The 25,075-nt window shown below is 46.2% G+C and overlaps 1 protein-coding gene across 1 annotated transcript in view; it reads right to left on the bottom strand.

Moving 5' to 3' along the window:
• The window catches only part of KIF26B (kinesin family member 26B), a 519,978-nt gene that overhangs the window by 62,784 nt on the left and 432,119 nt on the right, over window positions 1–25,075 (bottom strand). The window contains exons 9-10 of the mRNA XM_062210729.1: window positions 24,951–25,075; window positions 4,854–5,013 (exon numbers count right to left, since the gene is read on the bottom strand). The exon at window positions 24,951–25,075 is cut by the window's right edge and continues 59 nt beyond it. Coding sequence (XP_062066713.1) covers window positions 4,854–5,013; window positions 24,951–25,075 — 285 coding nt within the window. The remainder of the gene's footprint in view (window positions 1–4,853; window positions 5,014–24,950) is intronic.

Here is a 25,075-nt window from a genome sequence, read left to right as displayed (position 1 = left end):
CAGGTGACGAACTAAGAGCAATCTGGAGCCCCGGCTCCCGCACAGGGAGTGGGATTCCAGTTCTGAGAAAGTGGTGGTGAAGCCAGCATCTAATTGCGGGCTTGGGGGAGGGGATGGAGTACAGGCCTCAGGCCTGGAAGAGACTGGCTGCCTGTTCAGAGAGGCAGGGCCCCGCCCGGAGCCCTTGGGAGTGCCATTGGCCCCGCTGCTGCAGGTGCTACCTGCAGGCCCAGCACACGGCCCCTTCTTGGAGGAAATTAGGTGTCCACGTTTTCAAAACGCTGAGGCAATGCACAAAATGGCATTTCCGCGGAAGCCCCTGGTGGGCTGCTGCCTGCCCGGTGGGTGAATTGCTGGACATTCCTGCAGATGCCCTGGCCCTGGAAGCAGCTGCTGCCTGTCCTGGTGTCCAGGGGTGCGGGCGTGGGGGGGGGGGGAGGGGAAGCAGTGAGGACAGGACAGGGGCCCGAGCCCCAGTGCCCATCAGTGACCAGTCTGGCCAAACGAGGACGAAATCTCATTCTGAGTCACAGCTCAAACCCGTAAAAGCCGGGGCACAAGCATCACTGGTGTCGTGGGGTGGTCACACAGAGCCATTTCTCAGGCCGACTGGGAACACAGTGTCTCAGACACACACGACGCAACAGGGTCCCAGAGGGACTTTCCACGACCGCTCGTGAGCCAGCAGCCAAGCCGTTACGGAATATCCAATATCCGCTGTTCCCAAACAGAGTGCTGGCATCCTGATGCCCGACGGGCAGAGGGTGCGACCTGCCACCGTGGGGACTCCGGAATGCTTCCGGGCCCAAAGTCTCCCTGCAGGGCCAAGTCTGTGCCTTCTGAGGGCTGGGCTTGCTCTCTGCAACACATAAGAAGGACCAGAAATTCTATCTTGTTCAAAAGGAGGAAGTCAAATTATCCCTGTTTGAAGATGACATGATCATAAATATAGGGGAGCCAAAGGACTCCATCAAGAGGCTATTGGGACTCACAGGAGAGTTCGGCAACGTTGCAGGACATCAAAACCACACAGAAATCAAGAGTCTTTGGATACACAGACAGAGCCATGGCTGAGAAAGAATTTGTATGTTCAGTACCATTCACAATAGCTACAAAAAATGTAAGTGCCCTGGAATACATTTAAGCAAGGACGAGAAGATCTCTAAGATGAAAATTACAAGACATTAAGGAAAGAAACAGAACACACACACACACACACACACAAAAGGAAAAACCTTCCATATTCATGGATTGGAAGAATTAATACCATCAAAATGTCCATACTACAAAAAGCAATTTGCAGATTCAATGCCAATTTGCAGATTCAATCAAAATACCAGGGACATTCTTCTCAGTTCTAGGAAAAAAAAAAACCCAGTGGTGTGTGCCTGGCACACTGGTTTCTGGACTAAGAACTTATGTCAGTGCCCTCACCTGTTCTTTCTAGTCTATCAGGTGGATGCCTTCTAGACCTCTGGGGACCAAGAAGTATGGCCAGCAGCTGGAAGGGCACTTGCAAACACACTGTGGAAATGCTCAGGACTGAGACGGCAGCCCTGGGCGCGAGGTTCCCCAGTTAGAAACGTGCACGTCCTATCAGTGCAGAACTGACCAGGCGCCTGGGGGCCCCTGATGGTGACCCTGTCTTCCGTGTCTGCGTCTCCGGTGAGAAAGGACCGACGGCGCCTGGATCTGCTGGCGCGCCTGGGCGCACCTGCGCCGTGTGCCGGCTGAGGCTGGGACGGTGCTCTGCGCCTGCGTCTGTCATTGTCGACAGCGGGATCATTGGCAAAGTCAGAACCACTCAGGGCACATGAGGGTGCCTGTGGGAGCGCCTGCGATGCGTAATGAATCCAGACTCCCTTTCGGGCTCACTCACATGACACATCGTCTGGTGCAATGATGAAGAGAAATGAGGACAGCCTATATCCCCTCTGTGCACATTCCAGCTATTTTCCCAGAAGCAAGCACGAGTAATGTAGGTTCCCAGCCCAGAGCTGTCTATGGTGACAAATGCACAGGTGCTGGAGTTTTTGTGTTTTGGAGGCTGGGGAAGCGGGAAAAACAGGGAGCTTGATTTTTCTGGGGTTCCCTCCCCCCGTGAGTAAGAATATGAGCAAAGTGCTTGGGCAGGAACTTTTCCTGTCTAAAGCACTCAGCAAAGACAAGATCTGACACCCCGAAGGTGTTTAGTATGCAAACAAAATGCAGCATAATGTGGCTTCAGAGCACTGATGGAATTGATAAGAGAAATCTGGGGAACCCTGCTGTGCGGAACACCCCTGCTGTGCAGAGCGGAGCCAGCTAATACATCACGGGGCTTGATGAGACCCGGGGAGTGGGCTGCCCACGTGGGCCCAGAACCGCCAAGGTCTCGGAAACGGTGACAAGTGACGCCCTTGCTTCCTGCCACCCACGGGCCGGGTGACATGAGTACAACCTTGCCTTATCCGTGTGCCTCCAAGGAGCATAGTTTCCAGGCTACTAATCATTTTGCAATGTGACTTTCAGACACCAAACACTGAATATGCACAGTGTCTGAGAAAGGGCCTCTTACAGCCACTACCCAGCTACAGTGAGGGATGCTGGAACAAACACACCAGCCAATACACCTGCTGGGGAGGGCGGGGCTGCTGGCATGGCCAGGGCACTGAGCCTCCCAGCACTGAGCAAGGGGCAGCTCGGCAGTTTGCTGGTGAGCTGACTGGGCAGGGCAAGGGCAGCTGGGAGAAGCCTGTGCCCAAGGTTCAGCGGCTCGGCTAGGCCGGGGTCCTGAGGATGGCAAGACAACCCCATGACTGTCTCAGGCAGACACAGCATTTACATTGGTCTGTGCTTATTTAAGACATAGAAACACTTCGCACATCACTCTCTCCATGCCAGAATGGGAGGGGACTGCTGGCCTGGAAGCTGGAGATGCCTATGGGGAGTGATGAGCAAGGCTTTCACCTCCCTTCAGCCCACTTAAAAGGGCAGGTGGCTGGCTGGTCGTCAGGGCGATTTAATTTACCTAGAGGCCCTCACCTACGATAAAAATAATACTTACTGTTTGCCCATGTGCTTACAGTAGACTCAACTGTAACCAAAAGGAAGCCACTTTAACTGAATTAAAAATAATTTTATATGTTTATATTCACCCCATCCCCCCTACTGTCCGTTCAGCACATACTGATTGAAATAAAGACATGTTATTCTGCAGAAGCCATGTGAATGAAATAAGCTAAATACACCAATGACCTCATCCGAAGGTGGTATTTGAGCTGTACCTATATCCATCATGATCATTCAGTTATCACATGGGCAGGATTCTCACGCATGGACAGGGACTCCAGCTAGGCCGGTAACTCTCCAGTGGCATTCCAGGGCCCGCGACCATGAACCTGCTGCTCCAGAATGCCTTCCTGCCTTCTTTTCTTTTCACACTCACAAGCTGAGTTTGTGCAATGGCAGACATGACACAGAATGACACCTCATAAATCTTCCACTTGAATTTTTTCTTATAGAAAATATTCCTTCCAAGGGATAGGCAAGCCATTTTGCCATTTACCCAACTAGGATTCCACATTTTGAGAACCGAGACAGTGTTATAAGGCCCTCAAGTCAGTCTAGGAATGGTTGTCCTGGTAGAAAATCATATCACAGGGGTGTTTTTAAAATTTTTTCAGGGTGTGGGGGTCTGATTTCACTTAGCATAGCCAGGAAAGAGAACTCAAAGACTCACCCTGAATGTCAGTGTACAATGAGCTGCCTGAGCTACCTGTTCCCTTCCACACAATAGGAACATATTTCACAGGATTTTTACAGATTAACCAAAAATGATTCCATGTGTATTTGCTTAATTCTCTTGGCAACTCTGGAATGAGATATCATTTCCATCTCAGAAGAAGAGAGACCTAACCAGGTTATCATTATTGGTTCCCGGACACATTAAACCTCTCCCACATCTTTTATGATCCTTAGTCTTATATTCCAGCGATGGAGACAGGATGTAGAGCCACAACCCTCAGCTCACGATGGCTGAAGGTTCACACGGCTGATGAGAGGCGTGGCTGGGCCTCGGCAGGGGGCCTGGTCAGCCAGCCGAACGCCCACCATGCCAACACCACACTGTCCAGTGGCAAAGCTACACTGGGATGGCGGTGGACAGGGCTGGGTCATTCACAGGCACAGATCACATGGCAAGACTCTGGCTGTGCCTGACACAGAAGCAGCTCCAGCCTCAACCTCCTGAGCAGTGATATGAAGAGGGAAGGATCCTGGAAGTGCAGTAAGCACTTGCATGGGAAGGAGGCTGGTAACTCTCCAAGCTGTAACAACGCTCTCAAGTCGGGTTGCCAGCTAAGACACAGGATGTCCACGGCGTTCCATGCGGTAGCAGGAACCATACTGAGACTGAACAATTGCTTCTTGTTTACCTGGAACTCAAATCCAACTGGGTACCCTGTGTTTTTACTGGTTCAATGTGGTGGCCCTGCTCCTGGGGCAGGGGTATGCCCGTCTTCTGCCCCTTGCTCACATCACTGTGAAAGAGATACATCTACACAACAGTGACAGCAAGCTACCAGCAGCTACTGTTATAGGAGACCTCAACTGAGCTGATTCCCCGCCTCCTCTGAGCTGTCTGAAGTTAGAATTGGAACTGACGATCTGGGTACTTCCAGGATGTTCCAAGTTGGAAGATGACACTTCACACAGTCACTAGCTAAGGCTGGTCTCTGGTGCCGAACTAGCCATATGGTCCGGGTGGTGCCCATGGAGCCCAGGCTCCCCACAAAGAACTAGATGGCGAGTCCCACACCCAGCCGTGGGGCCGTGCTCACCCACTCCACGGTGCCAATAGGAGAGTCACTTACTTGTACGGGATGTGTTTGCTGCCATTGACAAGAGCCAGGATGACGTTCCCCAGAGCCGACAGCGAGAGGCACAGCCCCGAGCCTCCTTCCCGGTTCTTGCTCAGGGCCTTCACACAGCTGCCAAGGTCAATGAGATGCAGGCGGCTGCGGCCTCCAGACACTGACATAAGAGAGAAGGAGAGAAGAGGGTCAGCTCCCGCACACACTCACCTGTTCGTCACGTAGTTCCTTGGGAAACCTTCAGAAAAAGGAAGAGAGCAAGGAAGAAAGTTCAAGTTCGTGACCTGGTAGGACAGCCGATCAGATTAAGTGGGGGGTTACAAATAGCATTGGTCCATCCACTGCACATCACTGACCTTCTAAAATCTACTGACACGAATGTGAAATAAGTAATTCTGGTAGGCTGAATCGGATGAGATTTCAGGGACGGTCGCGTCTACTTCAAGGCAGAGAGGTTTGTACTCAACTGCGTTTTGGATAACAGAATTCTGTAACTTGGCCGGCGCCATGGCTCAATAGGCTAATCCTCCACCTGTGGCGCCAGCACACCGGGTTCTAGTCCCGGTCGGGGCACCGATCCTGTCCTGGTTGCCCCTCTTCCAGGCCAGCTCTCTGCTGTGGCCTGGGAGTGCAGTAGAGGATGGCCTAAGTCCTCGGGCCCTGCACCCACATGGGAGACCAGGAGAAGCACCTGGCTCCTGGCTTCGGATCAGCGAGATGCGCCGGCCACAGCGGCCATTGGAGGGTGAACCAACGGTAAATGAAGGCCTTTCTCTCTCTCTCACTGTCCACTCTGTCAAAAAAAAAAAGAAGAAGAAGAAAAGAAAAGAAAAGAAAAAGAAAAAAGAAATATATGAGCTGGGCCAGGTGCTGTGGCACAGCAGGTTAGGGCCCCAGCCTACAGCACCGGCATCACATATGGGCATTGGTTCAGGTCTCAGCTGTTCCTCTTCAGGTTCAGATCCCTGCTGGTGCATCTGGGAAGCAGTGGAGGATGGTCCAAGTTCTTGGGCCCCTGTGCCCACGTGGGAGACCCAGAAGAGGCTCCTGGCTCCAGATCAGCTCAGCTCCGGCTATTGCAGCTGGGATGAACCAGCCAAAGGAAGACCCCCCCCCCATCTCTCTAATTCTTTCAAATAAATAAAATAAATATTTAAAAATAAAAATGTATAAGCTATTCAAACTGGAATATGGGGAGAAAATTTAAAAGGAAAAAAAAAAAAACAAAAAAACAAACCTAGAGAAAAAGTTTTAAGACAATTCCAAGTGTGAGAATATGTATCATTGTAGTTCCTGAAGGAGGAGACAGAGTGTGGTGCAGATGAAAAACTTGAAGAAATACTGGCCAAGATTGCCCCAAATTTGATAAAAACTATAAAACTACAGAATCAAGAAGCTCAATGAGCCTTCAGCACAAGAAATATGTAGGAAACCTCACCAAAGTACATCATAATCAAACTAAGTAAAAACAGCCAAGGTGGGGAAAAGCACACTGTATATAAAGGAGCAAAGATAAAAATGACTTGCAGAAATAATACAACTAAGAAGACAGTGGGGCAACATTTTTTTTTAAGATTGACTGGTTTTCAAAGTCAGAGTTAGCGAGAAAGAGACAAGAGAGAGACAGAGAGAGAAACAGAGATCCTGCATCCGCGGGTCCATTCTCCAGATGGCCCCAATGGCTTGGGCTAGGCCAGGCCACAGCCAGGAGCCAGGAGCTTCATCCAGGTCTCCCATGTGGGCGAGTTCGGAATTGGAGCAGCCAGGACACGAACCGATGCTCATGTCAGAATGCCGGTGTCACAGGTGGTGGCTTTACCTGCTACGTATCAACAATGTTTTTTAAGTCCTGAAAATTGTCCGGCTGGATGTACATACCCAGCAAAAGTATCATTCCAAAACAAAACAGCAATAGACACATTTGTAGACTTAAAAAGCTGAAAGAATTCACCAGAAGCAGACCCACAAAATACATATACAATGGAATTAAGAGTTTTGTGACAACCACATGGGTAAATATGTAATTTTTCTTTACCATTAAATCTTTTTAAAAGGAATTTATTAAAAAAAAAACAAAGGGGCAGGTGCTGTGGCACAGTAGGCTAAGCCTCTGCCTATGGCACAGGCATCCCATATGGGTGCTAGTTTGAGTCCCGGATGCTCCTCTTCCAATCCAGCTCCCAGCTAGTGGTATGGAAAAGCAGTGGAAGATGGCCCAAGTGCTTGAGACCAGAAAGAATATCCTGGCTGCTGGCTTCAGACTGGCCCAGCTCCAGCCATTGTGGCTATTTGGTGAGTGAACTGGCAGATGGAAGACTTCTCTCTGCTGTAACTCTGTCTCTCAAATAGATAAATAAATCTTTAAAACAAAAATAGGGGCCAGCATTGTGACACGGTGGGGTTAAGCTGCTGCCTGTGATGTTGGCATCCCATATGAGTGCTGGTTGGAGTCCCAACTGTTCTACTTCTAAATGGTAGCTGCTACGGCTGGCGCACTGCGCCGATCCAAAGCCAGGAGCCAAGTGCTTCCTCTTGGTCTCCCATGTGGGTGCAGGGCCCAAGCACTTGGGCCATCTTCCACTGCCTTTCCAGTGCGCGATGCACCGGCTGCAGTGCGCCGGCCGTAGCGACTATTTGGGGGGTGAACCAACGGTAAAGGAAGACCTTTCTCTGTCTCTCTTTCACTGTCTAACTCTGCCTGTCAAAATAAATAAATAAATATTTAAGATAAAATACACAAAGTAGAATCATTAAAAATGTTTAATAAATCCAGAAGAAAGTAAATTTAAAAAGAAATGGGGTCAGTGCTGAGGTGTAGAGGGTTAAGGCACTGCCTCCAATGCTGGCATCCCATATAGTGCTGATTTCAGACCTGGCTGTTCTGCTTCCAATCTGGTTCCCTGCTAATGTGCCTGGGAAGGCAGTGGAAGACGGCTCAGGTGCTGGGCCCCTGCACCCACGTGGGAGGCTCAGATGGAGCTCCTGGCTCCTGGCTTCTACGTAGACCAACTCTGGCTGTTGTGGCCATCTGGGTAGTGAACCAGCAGATGGAAGACCTCTGTCTCTGTCTCTGTTGTTGTGCCTTTCAATAAATATGTAAGTCTTAAAAAACAGCGGATGGAAGACTTCTCTCCCTCTCCCTCTTCCTCTCCCTCCCTCTCTCTCTCTCTTTCTCTCTCTCTGCCTCTGCCTCTCTGTAACTCTGCCTTTCAAATAAATAATAAATCTTTTTTAAAAAGTCAATGTACAAAGATATTTGGGAAATTTCCAAATATTTTAAAAATCAACAATTCAGCTCCAAATAATCTCCAAAGAAGAAAACAAAATGGAAACTTAAAAGTGTTTTGAAGTGAGGAAAATCAAAAGAACACCCCCAGACCTGTAAGAAGTCCCTGACAATGCACACAGGAGGAAGTGAGGGGTCAAGTGCCCAAGACAGAGAGAACAGCATCTCAGAGTGAGGACCTCAGCTTCCACTGAGATCAGCAGATCACATACAAAATAAATATCAGGAGAGAAAGAATCACACAAAAGCAGAAATCAGTGAAATAGGGAACCAAGTATAATGGGGAAAAATCAGTGAAAACAGAAGCTGGTTATTTAAGATCAAGGAAACTGATAAATCTCTAGCATGACTGACGTGGAAAGACATAAATGATCAGAATCAGGAATGAGAGACACAGCCTCACCTAGAGTTTCTAAAGATGGCAAAAGGACAACAAGGAATATTCACCAGTAAATTAGACAATTTGGAAGACTGGGCAAAGTTGCTGAAAGACACAAAAGACTGAAGCTCACTCAAGAACACAGATACTACGAATCTCCCGATATCTGTTAAGGAAATGGAACTGTCATTAACAACCTCTCCACAGAGCAAACTGTAGAGCCAGAAGGCTGTGCTGGTGAATGAAACATCTAAGAAGGAAACACCAGTGTTGCCCACACCCTTCCTGAAAACGAAACAAAAAGGAATCCTCCCAAATCAAACTATGAGGTAAGGACTAGCCTGAGGAGAGCAAATGAAGACAAGAAAGCTACACACTGGCACTGCTCATGGACATTAATGCAAAATATCTAAACAAAAAATCAGAGAATCATAAGAAAACTGTATCTAGAAACATGTAAAAAGGATTTCACACCACTGGAAAGTGGGATTTATTCCAGGAATGCAAGGTTAGTTAGCAAAAAAAAAAAAAATCTAATTTATCATATTAGCAAACTAAAAAGAAAAGTTATGTAATTCTCTCAGTAGATACAGAAATAGTACTTACAAATCCAACACCTACTCCTAATCAAAACTTTCAGCAATGTATAAATAGACTGCAACATCCTCACCATGATCAAAAGAATCTCTAAATATTTAATATTGTTGATGCTACTGAAAATGGCATTTTAGAGGGAGTGGCAAGATGGCAGAATAGGAAGGGAGCACACTGATAGTCTGGGAAGAGACAGTTTAATAAAAGTAGAGATATTGCAGGTTCAAGGAAGAGTAGGGGAAGGAACAACAGAGGAAACTCTTCCGGAACAAGTGATTCACAGTGGACCTGCGTGGAGAGCGTGGGAGCCCAAGTTCAGGACACCAGTGGCAGACTCAACACACCAGTGCTGGAACACGAGGTGAGCCAAACCTCAATAGCCCGAGACACCAGCGGGAAAGCAGAAAGAGGAGACTAGAGGGAACGAGGCTTGAAACTCTGTGGGGAAAAGTTCACCAGGCTAACTAGAAGAGAGAGAAAGAGGAAAAAAAAAAGTGACTGATACAGACACGAGTTTCTCTCCCTCCACTCACCTCTCAAAGGTGAGCAAGACAAAGAGCACGCGCCATTTTGGACATACGTCATAACCAGGGTGACCTCAGGTCTGCACCGGCCCTGAGCCTAGCAGAAAAACCTGACTCTGGCGGGGGGGGGGGGGGGAGGTGAAATAACAGGAGATTAGGATCTAACTTAGCAACCCAGTGGGAGACTGCAGGAGAATCAGAGCCCACGCTGAGGGCAGCAGAGATTCCCTGTGTGGTCCTTGGGAAAGAGCTTCCGATCTCTGGCTCCTGTGGGTATATCATTCGCCTGCTAACTACCTCCAATTCCGTTCAGCTGTGCGGAATTACTTCCCTTTTGAATAAGAAAGAAAGAAAGAAAGAAAGAAAGAAAGAAAGAAAGAGAGAGAGAGATTTACCATGCCTAACCTGGGAGTGTCATCTATGGCACACCCTCAACCCTGAGGAACCAAACACAGCTCTCAGGCCACACCCATCTCAAGCCTCTAAGGCTCCATCAAAAGCAGACAGTCCACTTAATCTAGACTCATAGTATAACAAGAAAAAACACCACAGTGAAGAAACCAAATATCTCCAACATGCCAAACAACAAACACAAAAACCGAGGTAACAAGAATGAGGAAGACACTATGATGCCCCCAAATGAAAAAGACACCCCAATTCAAGATTATGAAGCTGATGAGATAGAAGAAATGCAAGAAGCAGATCTCAAAAAATTGATAAGAACATTAAGAAGTTCTCAAAAACAAATTCTTGAACTACAGAAATCCTTCATGGACAAGATAGAAAATCTCTCTCATGAAAATGAAATATTAAGGAGGAATCAAAATGAAATGAAACAACTAGTAGAACAAGAAACTGTGATAGTGACAAGAAACCATAATGAAATGAAGAATTCAATAGATCAAATGACAAACACATTAGAGAGCCTTAAAAACAGAATGGGCGAAGCAGAAGAGAGAATATTGGACTTAGAAGACAGAGAACAGGAAAGGAAACAGGCAAACCAAAGAAAAGAGGAAATTAGAAATCTAAAAAATATTGTTGGGAATCTACAGAATACTATTAAAAAAACCAACATTCAGGTTCTAGGAGTTCCTGAAGGAATGCAGAGAGAGAAAGGATTAGAAGGCCTTTTTAGTGAGATACTTGCAGAGAACTTCCCGGGTCTGGAGAAGGACAGAGACAACCTAGTACAGGAAACTCATAGAACCCCTAGTAAACATGACCAAAAGAGAACCTCACCACGACATGTTGTAATCAGACTCACCACAGTGAAACATAAAGAAAAGATTCTAAAATGTGCAAGAGAGAAACGTCAGATTACTCTTAGAGGATCTCCAATTAGACTCACAGCAGACTTCTCATCAGAAACCCTACAAGCTAGAAGGGAATGGCAAGACATAGTCCAGGTACTAAGAGAGAAAAACAGCCAGCCCAGAATATTATATCCTGCAAAGCTCTCATTTGTGAATGAAGGTGAAATAAAGACTTTTCATAGCAAACAGAAATTGAAAGAATTTGTTGCACTCGTCCTGCCCTGCAAAAGATGCTTAAAGATGTGTTACACACAGAAACACAGAAACATGGTCACCAATATGAAAGAAGGTAAAGGAAGGAAACCTCACAGCAAAAGATCACAGGAAGCTCAGTTTCTCTTTGACATAGAATTAAAATCTGATGCTCTGTTAAAGCAATGTGTTAAAGTAATCTATTATGTTCTCTTGGTGTCAAATTCTAATTGTTCAAAAACAGCTGAATTTTTATTAAGAGCTATGGGTTACTTAAATATGTGCTTATTTTCAAAGATTTGAATAATCACCTTGTAACAATGATCAAATTTGGTCTATGTTATGTCATGATTTTAAGGAATCTTATTTCAACCAGATATTTTGGATTTTGAGCCTTCTTGGCATTCTTGACAGGCATTCAAAAAATCAAAGTTTCCAACAATCTGGACTCTAAAATTTCCAGTAAATCTTGGACTTTGGTTTTTCCAGTTTGGGCCCAACTGAAAAAATCGAAGGACCTATGTCTCTCATCTTATAGAGACACCAACTAATCAGGCTATTTGGATTATATTAGAAGGACTGTCGAGATGTGATGTGGTACTAAATTTTAAGTTTCTATAATGGAAAATTCTATTAATACAAATGTTTGAGAATTAAAAAGTCTAATGATCTTGTGTTACTAGACATGATAGTTATCTTAATGAGAAAGCCCCAGAGGCCTAAGGGGTTAAATATTTGTAAAATCCTACAGGTGCTTTCAAAAATACTGTGAAGTAAGCAAGTGCCTCTTGTTGGTTGATGAGTTTATAATTTTAAACATGGAACTTAAAGTCTTTTGTCATCCACAGTTATATATGATTTGCTACTCATAAAACTAAAGCGTTGTTGGTTCTGTGCTTAGCTGTCATCTTATAGATTCCTATGGACTTTTTCCAGCCACTTCTATTGTATTCAGTACTTTGGGATGGCTCTGTAAACATGAAGCCAATAATGTATTAACAGTACCAACTGAGAAAAAATATGGTTAACTGAGGTTACTAAAAACAAAAAGCAATTCAAATCAATTGGCAATCTACAAAAAGAGTTAAAGATTTTAAAATCTATTATTGAAATTGCTATATTGGTCTACTATGTTATATGTGTGTACATATTGTATGTCCACATGGGAAAATTTTATTAAGAATTTTATTTTAATTGGCTTATGGATAAGATTGTCCATAAATTTAAGCTGTTAAAATTAATCAAAGATACATTTTAATTCGTGTGACCTGAATCTCTGCATCATATGTTTTATACTTGTTGGTACAAAGAAACTAAGAACATTTTATATGGTTGTGCTTAAGTTTACTGGTTAAACAATCTACACCATGTTAGATATTTAAGAGGTGTTTTCAAATACATGATTCTTAAAATTTATAGAAGGCATTGGACCTTCTGGTAAATGTTTTCTTAAGTTGTTATCTAGTGGTTGAAACGGTTTGCTAAGTATTCATGTAATATTGCTATTGTCAGCAAGTGATCTAGGACTTGCTCCCTCATTTCTATATTCTAAGCCCAACTTGTTTTTCATTTCTCCATTCTCTTCAAGGTAGGAAACTAATTCTATTATGAAGGAATCTGTAGGATGCACAATTTAATCTTTAGACCTTATAAAAGAGATGGCTAACATTTTTCTGTAATAACATAGCCAAAACAAGAACTTAAATTATAATCTCATAGCTAGATTTACTTCGCCATCAGCGAAGTAAACAGTAAGTAGAAAAAACTTCCCTTTCAGACCAAAGGGAAAGAAAGTTTTTAAGTGAGAATATAATTTTCCTCATGGGAATTGTCTACCTTAGAAAAACTACTACAGAACATGCCTGTGACTATAGACTTGTAGTTCAGGCCACCGAAGATTAGAGATGGGATACGGGCACTCCCTTGACTTGCATCCTCTGGTCTGCTTTAACAGAAACCAGGAGGAAAAGAAAGCTAGGCATCAGAAGCAATGGGTGGCAGGCCTATTAATGGCTGATCTGTACAGTGATCTGCCCTCAAGGAGACCCAACAGGCCAGTCCACTGCAGTGGCTTTCAATGTGGTAAGCCTGGGCTTCAGCAGAAGTCAGCTTGTGAAGAGCCCTGGCAGCTCTGCCAAGAGTTGGATCACTGGAAATGGACCTGCCCTGGAGTCGAAGGATGCCCAGGTCAGAGCCACAGATCTTATTGGCTCTAAGCTGAAAAGCCCTTCACTCAGCCCAATTTCCAAAGTGACCAGCTGAGGGGACGGCCAAGTAGGGTCAGCAACCTTGCAGGCAGAACTGTAAATTTCTTGTTAGAGATGCCCCCTGCCTTTACCTGGCCAGCTCTCCTCCCAGGCCAGCCAAGTAATGAAAGTGAACAGAGTGCCTTCCCCTAGGAGGTTCACACCTCCCTTAGGATGTACCCCATGTGAAGAGATAGATAGGTCTGGGCCTCTTAACTTACAAGGCCTAAAGCGCAACAGATTATTATCAAGCCCCTTCTATCAGGTTCTATTTGCCTCTCAATCAGAAAACTTAATTGTAGCTTAGACAGCACCTTTCTTAGCTCCTCTAATAATGACTGTCCTTTGTTCTAGACCCTGTCTAGCACACTTGGGCCTCATTCCTTTGTAATCATAACCTCTACTCTACCTCCAATGGCTCTACTCCCAACCTGTGTGTACTGATGGTCCTCTTCCCCACTTAACGCTGTATAATTGTTCAGACCTGGTTAATGCCACTCTTAGGATCGTTGGTTACTATCCTCACCCTGTCTTTTATGACCTTGTCTAAATATGATCAGAGTTGGTGAACTTGGAAGGCTTCCATAGCCTTGGCAACTCATGACGAGAGCCTAGGGTGGTTACTGGCGCCATAAACTAGAGTATCAATTTGTTGGGTCAACAACAGGAGTCACTGTGCTCTTGCTCCTCATGTGGGATCTCTGTCCTTAATGTGCTGTACATTGTGATTTAATGCTATAACTAGTACTCAAACAGTATGTTTCACTTTGTGTTTCTATGTGGGTGCAAACTGTTGAAATCTTTACTTAATATATACTAAATTGACCTTCTGTATATAAAGATAATTGAAAATGAATCTTGATGTGAATGGAAGGGGAGAGAGAGCGGGAGAGGGGAGGGTTGCAGGTGGGAGGGAAGTTATGGGAGGGGGAAGCCATTGTAATCCATAAGCTGTACATTGGAAATTTATATTCATTAAATAAAAGTTAAAAAAAAAGAAAATGGCATTTTAAAACTTCAGTTTCCTATTGTTTGCTATCACTGTATAGAAACACAAGGATACTTTAAAAAGTTCATGGAAACTGATAGCCAAAGATAAGCTTATATTTGTGCCCAGAAAATTGCAATCCTTGTATGACTAATGCAGGCTATGAAAAAAACTGCACATGAACTTTCTAAGTTATTTTTGGAGAAATGTGAACTTCCCTTGTAATTCTATACTTACTGGTGAAAGATGAAAGGCCTCAGCTCTAAGGTCAGGGACAACACAAGGAGGTCCACTTTCACCTGTTGTATTCAGCAATGTACTACAAGTTCTATCCAGAACGAAAAAGACAAGAGAAAGGAAGAAAAGATGGCCAGATTGGAAAGAAGTCAAGTTGCCCTTATTGGCAGATGACATAATCACCTATGAAGCGGCCGGCGCTGTGGTGCAGCGGGTTAACACCCTGGCCTGAAGAGCCGGCATCCCATGTGGGTGCCGGTTCGAGACCTGGCTGCTCCACTTCCGATCCAGCTCTCTGCTATGGCTAGGAAAGCAGTAGAAGATGGCCCAAGTCCTTGGGCCCCTGTACCCACGTTGGGGACCCAGAGGAGGCTCCTGGTTCCTGACTTCGGATCAGCACAGCTCCGGCCATTGTGGCCACTTGGGGAGTGAACCATTGGATGGAAGACCTCTCTCTCTATCTCTGCCTCTCCTCTCTCTGTGTAACTCTGATTTTCAGATAAATAAATAAATCACCTATGATGAAAACCCAGTGGAATTCATAAGAAAGTTAACTTTGGAACTAGTAATTGAATTTAGTAAGGATGCAGGATACAAGAGCGGTAGAAAAAACCCATTGTATTGAGGGTACTTTGAAAGGTTTGTGAAAAACAGAATGAAAAGAGAAGTTTATATTTTTGCAAAAGACTTTGAAAATTCATACACAGTTTTTCTATGCCAACATTTTCCCACACATAACAGGATTTAAATTCTCTGGGCACAAATATAAACTTGCCCTTTATTTCCATTTTCCATGAACTTTTTGAAGTATCCTTTATTTCTATACAGTAGTAGCAAACAATAAGAAATTAAAATTTTAAAATAGCATTTACAATAAAATAAAAATATGGCATTACAAAAGGTAAATCTGACCCCAAAAAAGATCTGTATAGTAAAAGGTAGAAATAATTGCTGAGAGAAATTAATGAAGCCCTAAAAAACTAGACAGCTGATATGCTGGGTCAGAAGTATCAATATTGTTAAGATGTCAGTTCTCGGCTGGTGTCGCGGCTCACTAGGCTAATCCTCCACCTGCAGCACTGGCACCCTGGGTTCTAGTCCTGGCTGGGGCGCCAGATTCTGTCCTGGTTGCTCCTCTTCCAGTCCAGCTCTCTGCTGTGGCCCAAGAGTGCAGTGGAGGATGGCCCAAGTGCTTGGGCCCTGCACCCGCATGGGATACCAGCAGGCTTTGAATCGGCACAGCGTGCCGGCCGTAGCAGCCATTTGGGGGGTTAACCAATGGAAGGAAGACCTTTCTCTCTGTCTCTCTCGCTGTCTAACCTCTGCATGTCAAAACAAAACAAAACAAAAAAACAAAAAACAGATGTCAGTTCTCTCCAAATTGATCTATAATTTCAATGCAATCCCAATCAGACTCCCAGCAGGCTTTTCAGTTAACAATTGTTTTAAAAACCCTATTTAGAACATGACTCTAGGGGCCAGCACTTTGGCACAGCATGTTAAGTTGCAGCCTACAATGTTGGCATCCTGTATGAGTGCGGTTTGAGTCCCAGCTGCTCAGCTTCCAATCCAGCTCCCTGTTAATGTGCCTGGGGAAGCAGCAGAAGATGGCCCATTACCCATGTGGGAGACCTAGATGGAGATCCAGGCTCCTGGCTTTGACCTGGCCCAGTCCCAATAATTGTGGCCATTTGGGGAATGTGGGGAATGAACCAGCATATTGACGATCTGTCCAATTCTCCCTCTCCCTTCTCTGTCACCCTTTCAAATAAATAAGTAAATCTGAAAAAAAAAAAGAATGTGATTATAAAAATTATAAGGAAATGCAAGGGACCAAGAATAGCTAAAACAACTATAGTTGTTTTAGGAAGACTAACACTATCTCATTTCAAGACTTATTGTAAATCCACCATAATCAAGACAGTGTGGTGTTGGTATAAAATTAGACAAACAGATGAATGGAGCAAAACAAAAAGCTAGAAATAGACACATGCCAATATAGACAACTGATACTTGAGGAAGGTAATTTAGTAGACAAAGTTTTTCCAACAAATGGTACTTGAACAACTGGATATTCATTTGCAAAAACAAAGAAAAAATCTTTAGCACACACATTGTACAATATACAAAAACTAACTAAAAATGGATCAATAACCTAAATGTAAAACCTAAAATCATAAAACTTTCAGAAGAAAGCATAGTAAATCTTTTTGACCTTGAGTTAGGCAAACATTTCTTAGAAATGATACCAAAAACTGCCACCACCATTGTGGCATAGTGGGGAAAGCCATCACCTGTGATGCCGGCATCCCATATGGGCTCTGGTTCAAGCCCCAACTGTTCCACTTCCAGTCCAGCTCTCTGTTAATGCACCTGGGAAAATAGTGGAAGATGGCCCAGGTGCTTTGGTCCCTGGACCCACATGGGAGACCCTGACAAAGCTCCTGGCATTGGCCTGGCCCAGCCCTGGCCATTGCAGCCATCTGGGGGATGAACCAGCCAATGGAAGATCCTCTCTCTCTCTCTCCCTCTGTCTCTATCTCTACTTCTTTCTCTGTAGATCTTTCAAATAAATCAACAAATCTTTAAAAAAATACCCAAAGCATGGTTCATAAAATAACACACAAATAAACTGGATGTTATAAAAATGAGTATCTCTGTTACTCAAAAGACACTAAGAAAACAAAAAATAAGTGCAGAAATTATATATATATATATATGATAAGACTTTTTTATCCAGAATATATATATATGTATATATATATATATATATATATATATGGAGCTTACAAAACTTAAAGATTATAAAAGTAAGGAAAGATACAAGACTGGAACACATACTTCACACCAAAGAAGATGTGTGGATGTTAAATGGACACATGAAAAGGGGCATATCACCTGTTATGTAACAAGGGCAAAAATTTAAGGACTGATCATACCAATGGCTGGTGAGGATGTAGAGAAACTAAACTCTCATACAGGGATATAAAACTGTATAATCACTTTAGGAAACAATTTGGAAGTTTCTTTAAAAATTAAGCATGCAGGGGCTGGCACTGTGGTATAGAGGGTAAAGTCGCCGCCTGCAGTGCCCACATCCCATATGGGTTCTGGTTCAAGTCCCAGCTGCTCCACTTCTGATCCAGCTCTCTGCTGTGGCCTGGGAAGGCAGTGGAAGATGTCCAAGTCCTTGGGCCCCCTGCACCCGTGTGGGAGACCCAGAAGAAGCTCCTGGCTCCTGGCTTTGGATTGGCACAGCTTTGGCCATTGTGGCCAACTGGGGAGTGAACCAGCAGATGGAAGACCTCTCTCTCTCTGCCTCTTCTTCTCTCTCTGTGTAACTCTTTCAAATAAATGAATAAATCTTTTTTAAAAAATTAAGCATCCATCTACAATATGATCTAGCCATTCCAGTTCTAGGTATTTACCCAAAAGAAAAATATAAAAATATAAAAAAGAAAAAGAAATATACATGCATACAATGTTTTATACATGAGTGCTAATAGTATAATTATTTGTAATAGCTCCCAAGTGGAAACAACACAAATATCCATCAACAGGTTGGAGGGGAAGCAAACTGTGGTATTATCTAGACAATGGATCGTGATCCAGAGATATAAATAAATGAATTATAGATACAAGCAAAATGAGTGAATCTCAAAATAATTGTGCTAAGTCAAAGAACCCAGATACAGAGTACAGTTTGTATGTTACAATTCCATTCATGCAAAACTTCAGGAAATGCAAACCGGCATATAACAACCGAAGGGGGAACACTGGCTGTATGGGTATGGCAGGGAGAGGGAAGAGGAGCTGGAGGCAGGGATTACCAAAGTCCTATGGACCCTTCGAGGAGTGATGGATATGTTCATCATCTTGATGTGGTGATGGTTTCATGGAGATGTGTGTATATATATATATATATATACATACATACATATACACACACATATATATGATATACATATGATACATATGATAAAACATATCTAGTCATACAACTTAAATGCATGTAGTCTATTGTACCCTAAGTGTATCTCATTAAAGCTCTCAAGGGAAACATGCCCATGATCACAGAACAGGGAGTAGCACTAGGATTCAAACCAAAGTCCGTCTGACACCACACCTGCGCTCTTTCTCCCACTCCATGGAGCAGTTACTTCCTGGGACAGGAGCTGCAAGGCCGGCTTTGTGACCCGGCCTCGACTCCCCTAGGGCAGGGAATGGCCCTTGGCACATCACTCAGCCCCTGACCGTCTCCCTTCCTCCCCCTCACTCAGCAGGCAGCTGGCACACTCCAGGCCTCTGGAACCCTACCATTCCAGGTGGCCCAGCTCCACCATCGCACCTGGCCTACGCCAGCAACTCTTCCCTCTGCCTTTCCCTGCTCTCTGGAGAGTGAAAACTGTAAAGGCAGGAGTGGAGACTCCCAGGGTCTTTTGTGGGAGCCAGGTAATTTGGAGCACAGTTGAAAGGTGTTAGTAGAGCAGCTCACAGAGGGATGGGACATGGGTGTGCCCAGGTCTTGGCGGGAGTGTGAGGAGCTGACGGGCAGTGTGGGCATGCATGGTATCTGGGCACATCTGCAGCAGGAGCCCGATGGACAGCATGGGTGCAGGGGTGAGGGGGAGGCACTCCATGCTCTAGGATGAGAACATTCTGGAACCTATCCTACGCCTAACCTTCTCTGTCCCATGCTGCCCTCAATTCCCACATCCAGTTCTGGGGACATGGGGGATGAACGCACACAGAAAGTGCAGCATTGTTATTTTGACTCTCTGGCTCCCTGAGGGACATCAAGGACAGAGAACTTTTTATATGGATTTTGTTCACCTCCAACTATCCCCAGGTAGGTTGTTTCTCTTTTATCCTATTTTGTATCATGCAAGATGGGGTCATGGCAATGTGTAAAGAGTTATTTTTAAAAGAAAATATCATCTGTTTTGCAGCCTAATAATATGGACAGGAGGAACTCAGATATTCCACGCACCTCAGACTAACAGGCAAAGCCAGGGACCCACGTGAACTCTCAGGCTCTAACAGTCCATTTGATGTAATGGAATAAAATGCATAATGCGCATGTAGTGAAACAGAACAGAGAACAAAAGGCACAGTTCAGACTGTGCTGAAGAACCATATCATCAAACACCTGTAATTATATCTGCACGACTGAAAATGAGGGTCATATTTAGACAATGGAAAATCTGCTCTATACCCACTGTGGTTGCAGTAGTCACAGAATTCTGAATTTCACACACAGCGTTTCAGCTGGAGTGATGCAAGGTGAGTGAGCACAAGCCATGTGCTAGTATCAAGAACTTATCTCATGTGGAGGCCAGTGTTGGGGTGCAGCGGAGTTAAGCTGCCGATGTGAGCCAGCATCCCATAGTGGAGTGCCAGTGTGAACCCCAGCTGCTCTGCTGCTCTGATCCGAAGCCAGGAGCTTCCTCCTGGTCTCCCATGCGGGTGCAGGGCCCAAGCACTTGGGCCATCCTCCACTGCAGAGAGCTGGACTGGAAAAGGAGCAACCAGGACAGAATCCGGTGCCCCAACCGGGACTAGAACCTGAGGTGCCCGCGCCGCAGGTGGAGGATTAGCCTAGTGAGCCGTGGCACCAGCCAGAGATACCATTTAATGATCTGCCTTGTAACCAACTTTTTCAATGAACTGCTCTACCTGATTATTACCTAAGAGTGCTTCTCTGAACTTCTAGCACCTGTGTGGTCTCTCTGAAACGCCATATTAGAGAAAGAAATTCTGTTTTTAAAATACAGCCGCCATTCCATCTGTCTGAGAAATGGGAACCAAGCACAGCACCAGAATTATGGTGCAAAAATTGGAACACAAAGCAATCTGTCTTCAAGGAACTTGCAGCTGAATGGGGCTTGGATGAACACACCAATGCCAAAAAGGTAAGATCGCAAAGAAAGCAGGTGGCATGGCCCATGCAGGGCTGGGAGGCAAGGGAGCCGGGTGTTTGGCAGAGGAGAATCTGGAAGGTGGACAAAGCAGCTCAAGGCGATGTGGGGTGGAAACAGGTTCTCTTTCTTTGTTGTTGTAACTTTTTTCCTGTCCTCTTTCCTTCCCTCTTAAGGCAGCCCTAACCATGATGGTAGGTCAGTCTGGAAACACAGAAGGAAAAATCAACAGATGGGGTCCCCATGGGCAATGTCCCAGGAGACACAGAAGGTGCAGGGAGAAAGACAGCAAGTGGACGGGAGCAGCAGACCTATGGAGTAGGATGTCGATTTTACCCCAGGGGTTAAAAATCAAGGTCGTGAAGCTAAGAGGGGAGCAGCAGCAGGAATACACCAGGTTAATCCTGTCTTCTGATTAACCGCTAGCAGTGGTAGGTGGGGGCAGGTGGCTTGAACTTTGGAGCTGCTGGGGATGGGAAGCCGTGAGGGGTTAGCGTGGGAGTTCCAGGCTGTGCTGTCTGGGATACTGCCTCCTGGCCAAAGTTTCAAATAATTACAAGTCTGAAAAGTTCAAACCTGTCACTTCATCACTCACCAAGGGGAGAGGCGTGCCCTGGGTGTGGGAAAGGGCTCTCTGCCCAGAGTGCTGCCAGCTCCGCCCCCTCCAGAGGCATCCCATACCTGCCACCCCAGTGATGCATCACTAGGGTCTTCCCAACCTCATGGCCCTGGGCAGGGCTGTGGCCGACGCCAGCCATTCTGGAAAGAGTGGTTCATTGCTGAAGGGACATGGAGATTAAGCAAAGAGCCTGATCAGACATCACGGGGTGTGGGTGTGCATACACACTCGCTCAGGTGTGCACACACAGCCAGCCCAGCCCACCCTGGCCTCTGGCCTTCCCCTAGACACAAAGAAGAGAAGGAATAAATCAAAACCTACCGTCATTCCTGACTCGACTCTGGGCAATAGTTACTTGAAAGCCTGGATTACTCATCCAAGTGATGCTTTTTAAAAATACTTTTTTTAAAAAAACACTTTTATGGGCAGGTGGTTAGCCTGGCGGGAAGGACACCAGGTAAGATGTCCATATCTCGTATCAGAGTTCTTGGGATCGATACCTGGCTGAGGCTCCCGACTCCAGCTTCCTGCCAGTGCAGACCCCACTAACGGCAGCAAGAATGGCTCAAGTAACTGGGTTCCTGCCACCCACAGAGGACACCTGGAGCCAGTTCTTGGCTTCAGCTGGCTTTGTCCCAGTCCCAGCCATTACAGACATTTGGGGTGGGGGTGGTGAGCCAGTGAGTGAAAACACGTGCTCGCTCACTCGCTGTAGGGCTTCATCCGTTTTCTTCAATCTTTATCAACAGAACAGGCAGCCTTTCTGTTCCGTTAGCAAACCTGAACTATCCCGAGTTCTGTCTGCTCCGGGTGCCGGATGTGCGCCTCGCTGGAGCAGCTACAGATCATTAGGGCTTCAGGTCTCCTTCCTGACACGGGAAGCCCCAGGAGGCACTCGGGCCAGCACAGACCTAGCTGAGCAAAGTGGGGGACACCTCCCACGCCAGAAGAAGAAGCCGTCAGCCCCACTAACCCCCCACCCCCTAGCCTTTTAGGCCAGGGAGGCGTTTTAAGCTTTATCGAGTGCTATCTGCCAAACAGCGAGACATCAACAACTCTCTATGCTGCTGGGGAATGTTTAAAACATTGATGTCTGTCCACATACACGTGGCTATCAAGTGCACACACGTGTAGGCGATTCAGGGGCGTGCACCCCCAGGGTATACTCATTCTTGCAGCAGAGGTTTCTTGGAATCCACCATCCAGGCCTCCAACGGCCGGCCCACAGCAGCTCCGCTTCCTGCTTCCCTGCAGAGAGCCTAATTAATAAACTTTCCCTTAATTGAGTTCTGGCTGCCACGTCCACAGGGATTATTACTCATATATAAGTAAACAACATTTCCATTTTAAACAACACTTCAAATCTTCTCATTATATTTTAAACAAATATAAATTCACCCAAGTCAAGCAAGCAGGAGACAGGGGTGGGGATTGGGGGGTGGATATTCTGGCCTGGAGCCCCCCTTCCTGGGGATACAGGGTGCTCGGGCCGGCAGGAGGCACCCCCAGATCTTTCCCAGCCTTAGCCGCAGTAGTCTGGACTCCCCTCTCCCTTCTTTGTTCCCATCTTACAATACATTAGAAAGTAACTCAAAGAGCTTTTGGAAGCCATTAATGGTATTTGCCTTTCCCTTTAACCTGAATCTATTATTTAAAAGCAATTCTCTCCTACAATTTAAAAATAAGAAGACGAGTTTGATGTTAAAAATTTAATAAGTGGCCAGGATTCCTTAAGTACTGGTTTGGGATGGATCGCTGGGTTTAGGGAATGTCCTAACCTGAACTTCTGTGCAAGCTGAACTCCAGGTTCTTACTTGTGAAGTCCTTTAATTAAATGACTCCTTGCTCTTGAGATTTCCTCCTTCTCTCAGATTCCAAACTAAAAGCAGAGCCACGAATTGAAAAATCGAGAAACTGTAACACAGCCTTGTTTGGTTGAGAGCCGACGGGACAGGACAGGGTGGGAGAAGAAGGAAGATGAGGGGTGATCCCACCTGTGGGTTCTTAGGTTCGCTGCCATTTGGGACCCATTTGGCTCAAGTTTCAGGCCTTTTGTGAGTGACCCTTTGCTGAAAGTACCAGATCCCACAGCAGGCTCTGATTGCTGTCATTTTCATTGACAGCTGCTTAGAAGAAGGAAATAAACATTTTCCCAGACCCTCACATGCACACTGCGCAGACGTCACCCAGAAGGAAGAGTGAGGCCAGGATTTAAAGCCAGCTCCCAGGCTGTGAGGACAAAGTGCATGAAATTCCGTCGTGGGTGTAAAGGTCTGGATCTGGATCGTCTCACCCCGGGCCTAATCCCTTGTTTCCTTCTGTAAGGATGTTATTCTAAACAGAAGCACTCCACACAGTGCGAAGCCTCACATTCAACAAAGTCGCCTCATCCCCGACCGACCGCACCTTCCTCACCAGCACAGGCTGCCTGGAGAGATCTGAGCTTCTGCCGCTGGGGCCCAAACCTGGGGACTCAACTCTCCACTGCTAGGGCAGCAGCCAAACTCCAGCCCCACCTGACGGTGCTTTCCTGTAGTTCTGGGAGGGGCGGGACCGGGGGCGGGGCCAGGGCGCCAGGCCCAGCCAAAACTAGAGGAGCAGGCGGCAGCACACAGGACTCTTAGATGTATTATGCAAATGAAAGAAGCCAGGCACACAGGGCCACACAGGCCCCACATGAGTCTAGGGCTATGATCTCCTGGATGAAGGCAAAGCCAGCAGGATGAAAGTCAGATCAGTGGTTGTCAGAGGGCTCGGGGGAGGGGAGAGGCTGATGCCAAATGTCACATGGTGACGGCACTGTCCTGTACCTCCCAGTGGTGACAGTTACATAACTGAATAGATTCCCCAAATCCAGCTAAAGACACAAAAGAAGGAGCCTGTCCACACGTGCCCGCTGAGTGTCTTAATTCCAGGCTTCATCTAGAACACGTGTGTTGATTGCCACCGGCTTATATCAATTGGCTTTATAATTTCCAGGCCAGGGTTAACCTCCTAACTCAAGAGCTGGCTTGTTTTTGCTGCATCCAGTGTCCTTGGGACCACCCCTCAAGAAGCCCTGGGGCCAGCTGTCTGTTTTGAAAGCCCCACACGGCAGACGTGGAATGAGGCCCTGAAGGCCACAGCAGGCTGGCCCAGGCCCAAGGCCCACAACTTACCTTAAAAAGTCCCCCTGGGTCTCCCCTGAGACACCTGGCTGGGCATCGGAATGCTAGCGCTGGGCTGGGAGCAGACACTACATGACAGACAGAGGATGGAGAACTACACCAAGGCCCGGGGCCACCTTTGGCCAACAGCCAAGAGGGGACTAATAATGGTCGTGTGAGGGTCCCGGCGGTACAGCTGGCTCCCAGGGCAGGAACGGAGCCAGGGCCTTCACAGTGAAACCCCCTTGATGGCCACGACCAAAGGGAGGCAGCCAGAGTCCAGAGAGCTACCAAAAGTCTGATCTACAGGCTGTTTGGACAACATAACTGTTTTTCTTGGGTCCATAAAATGGACTCAAGCTAATGGTTAGTGGCAGATCGCCACTACGTGTTGGGTCTGTCCCGATGAGCACCTTTATGGTTTGGGAACAGAAAGATTCTGCGCTGTTTTTCTTCGTCGGTTTGTCCTTGCACATTCCCACGGCCACCACACTTGTAAATTATCTTTACCATAGCAGACCTTCCACTTCGTACACTTGGGAAGTCAGCTGGAGCCCGGACTTTACAATTATCTCCAACTGCAAACCCCTGAGCTCCAAGGAAAGGCCAGGGCTGCCCCTATGAGGAGGGGCGGGACGAGACGCCGACTTACTTCCGCCTTTCCCGCTCTTCTCCATCCGGTACTGGTAGATGTGCAGGGTGAAGAGCATGTGGGAGTTGCGGTGGTCGTCCTCCTCGCAGTCCTGCTGGCTGCTCCGCCGGGAGGCGATGGCGGCA

Source organism: Lepus europaeus, chromosome 14 (assembly GCF_033115175.1).
Source record: "Lepus europaeus isolate LE1 chromosome 14, mLepTim1.pri, whole genome shotgun sequence".
NCBI classification, from domain to species: Eukaryota; Metazoa; Chordata; class Mammalia; order Lagomorpha; family Leporidae; genus Lepus; species Lepus europaeus.
This window is presented reverse-complemented; position numbering and strand designations above follow the sequence as displayed.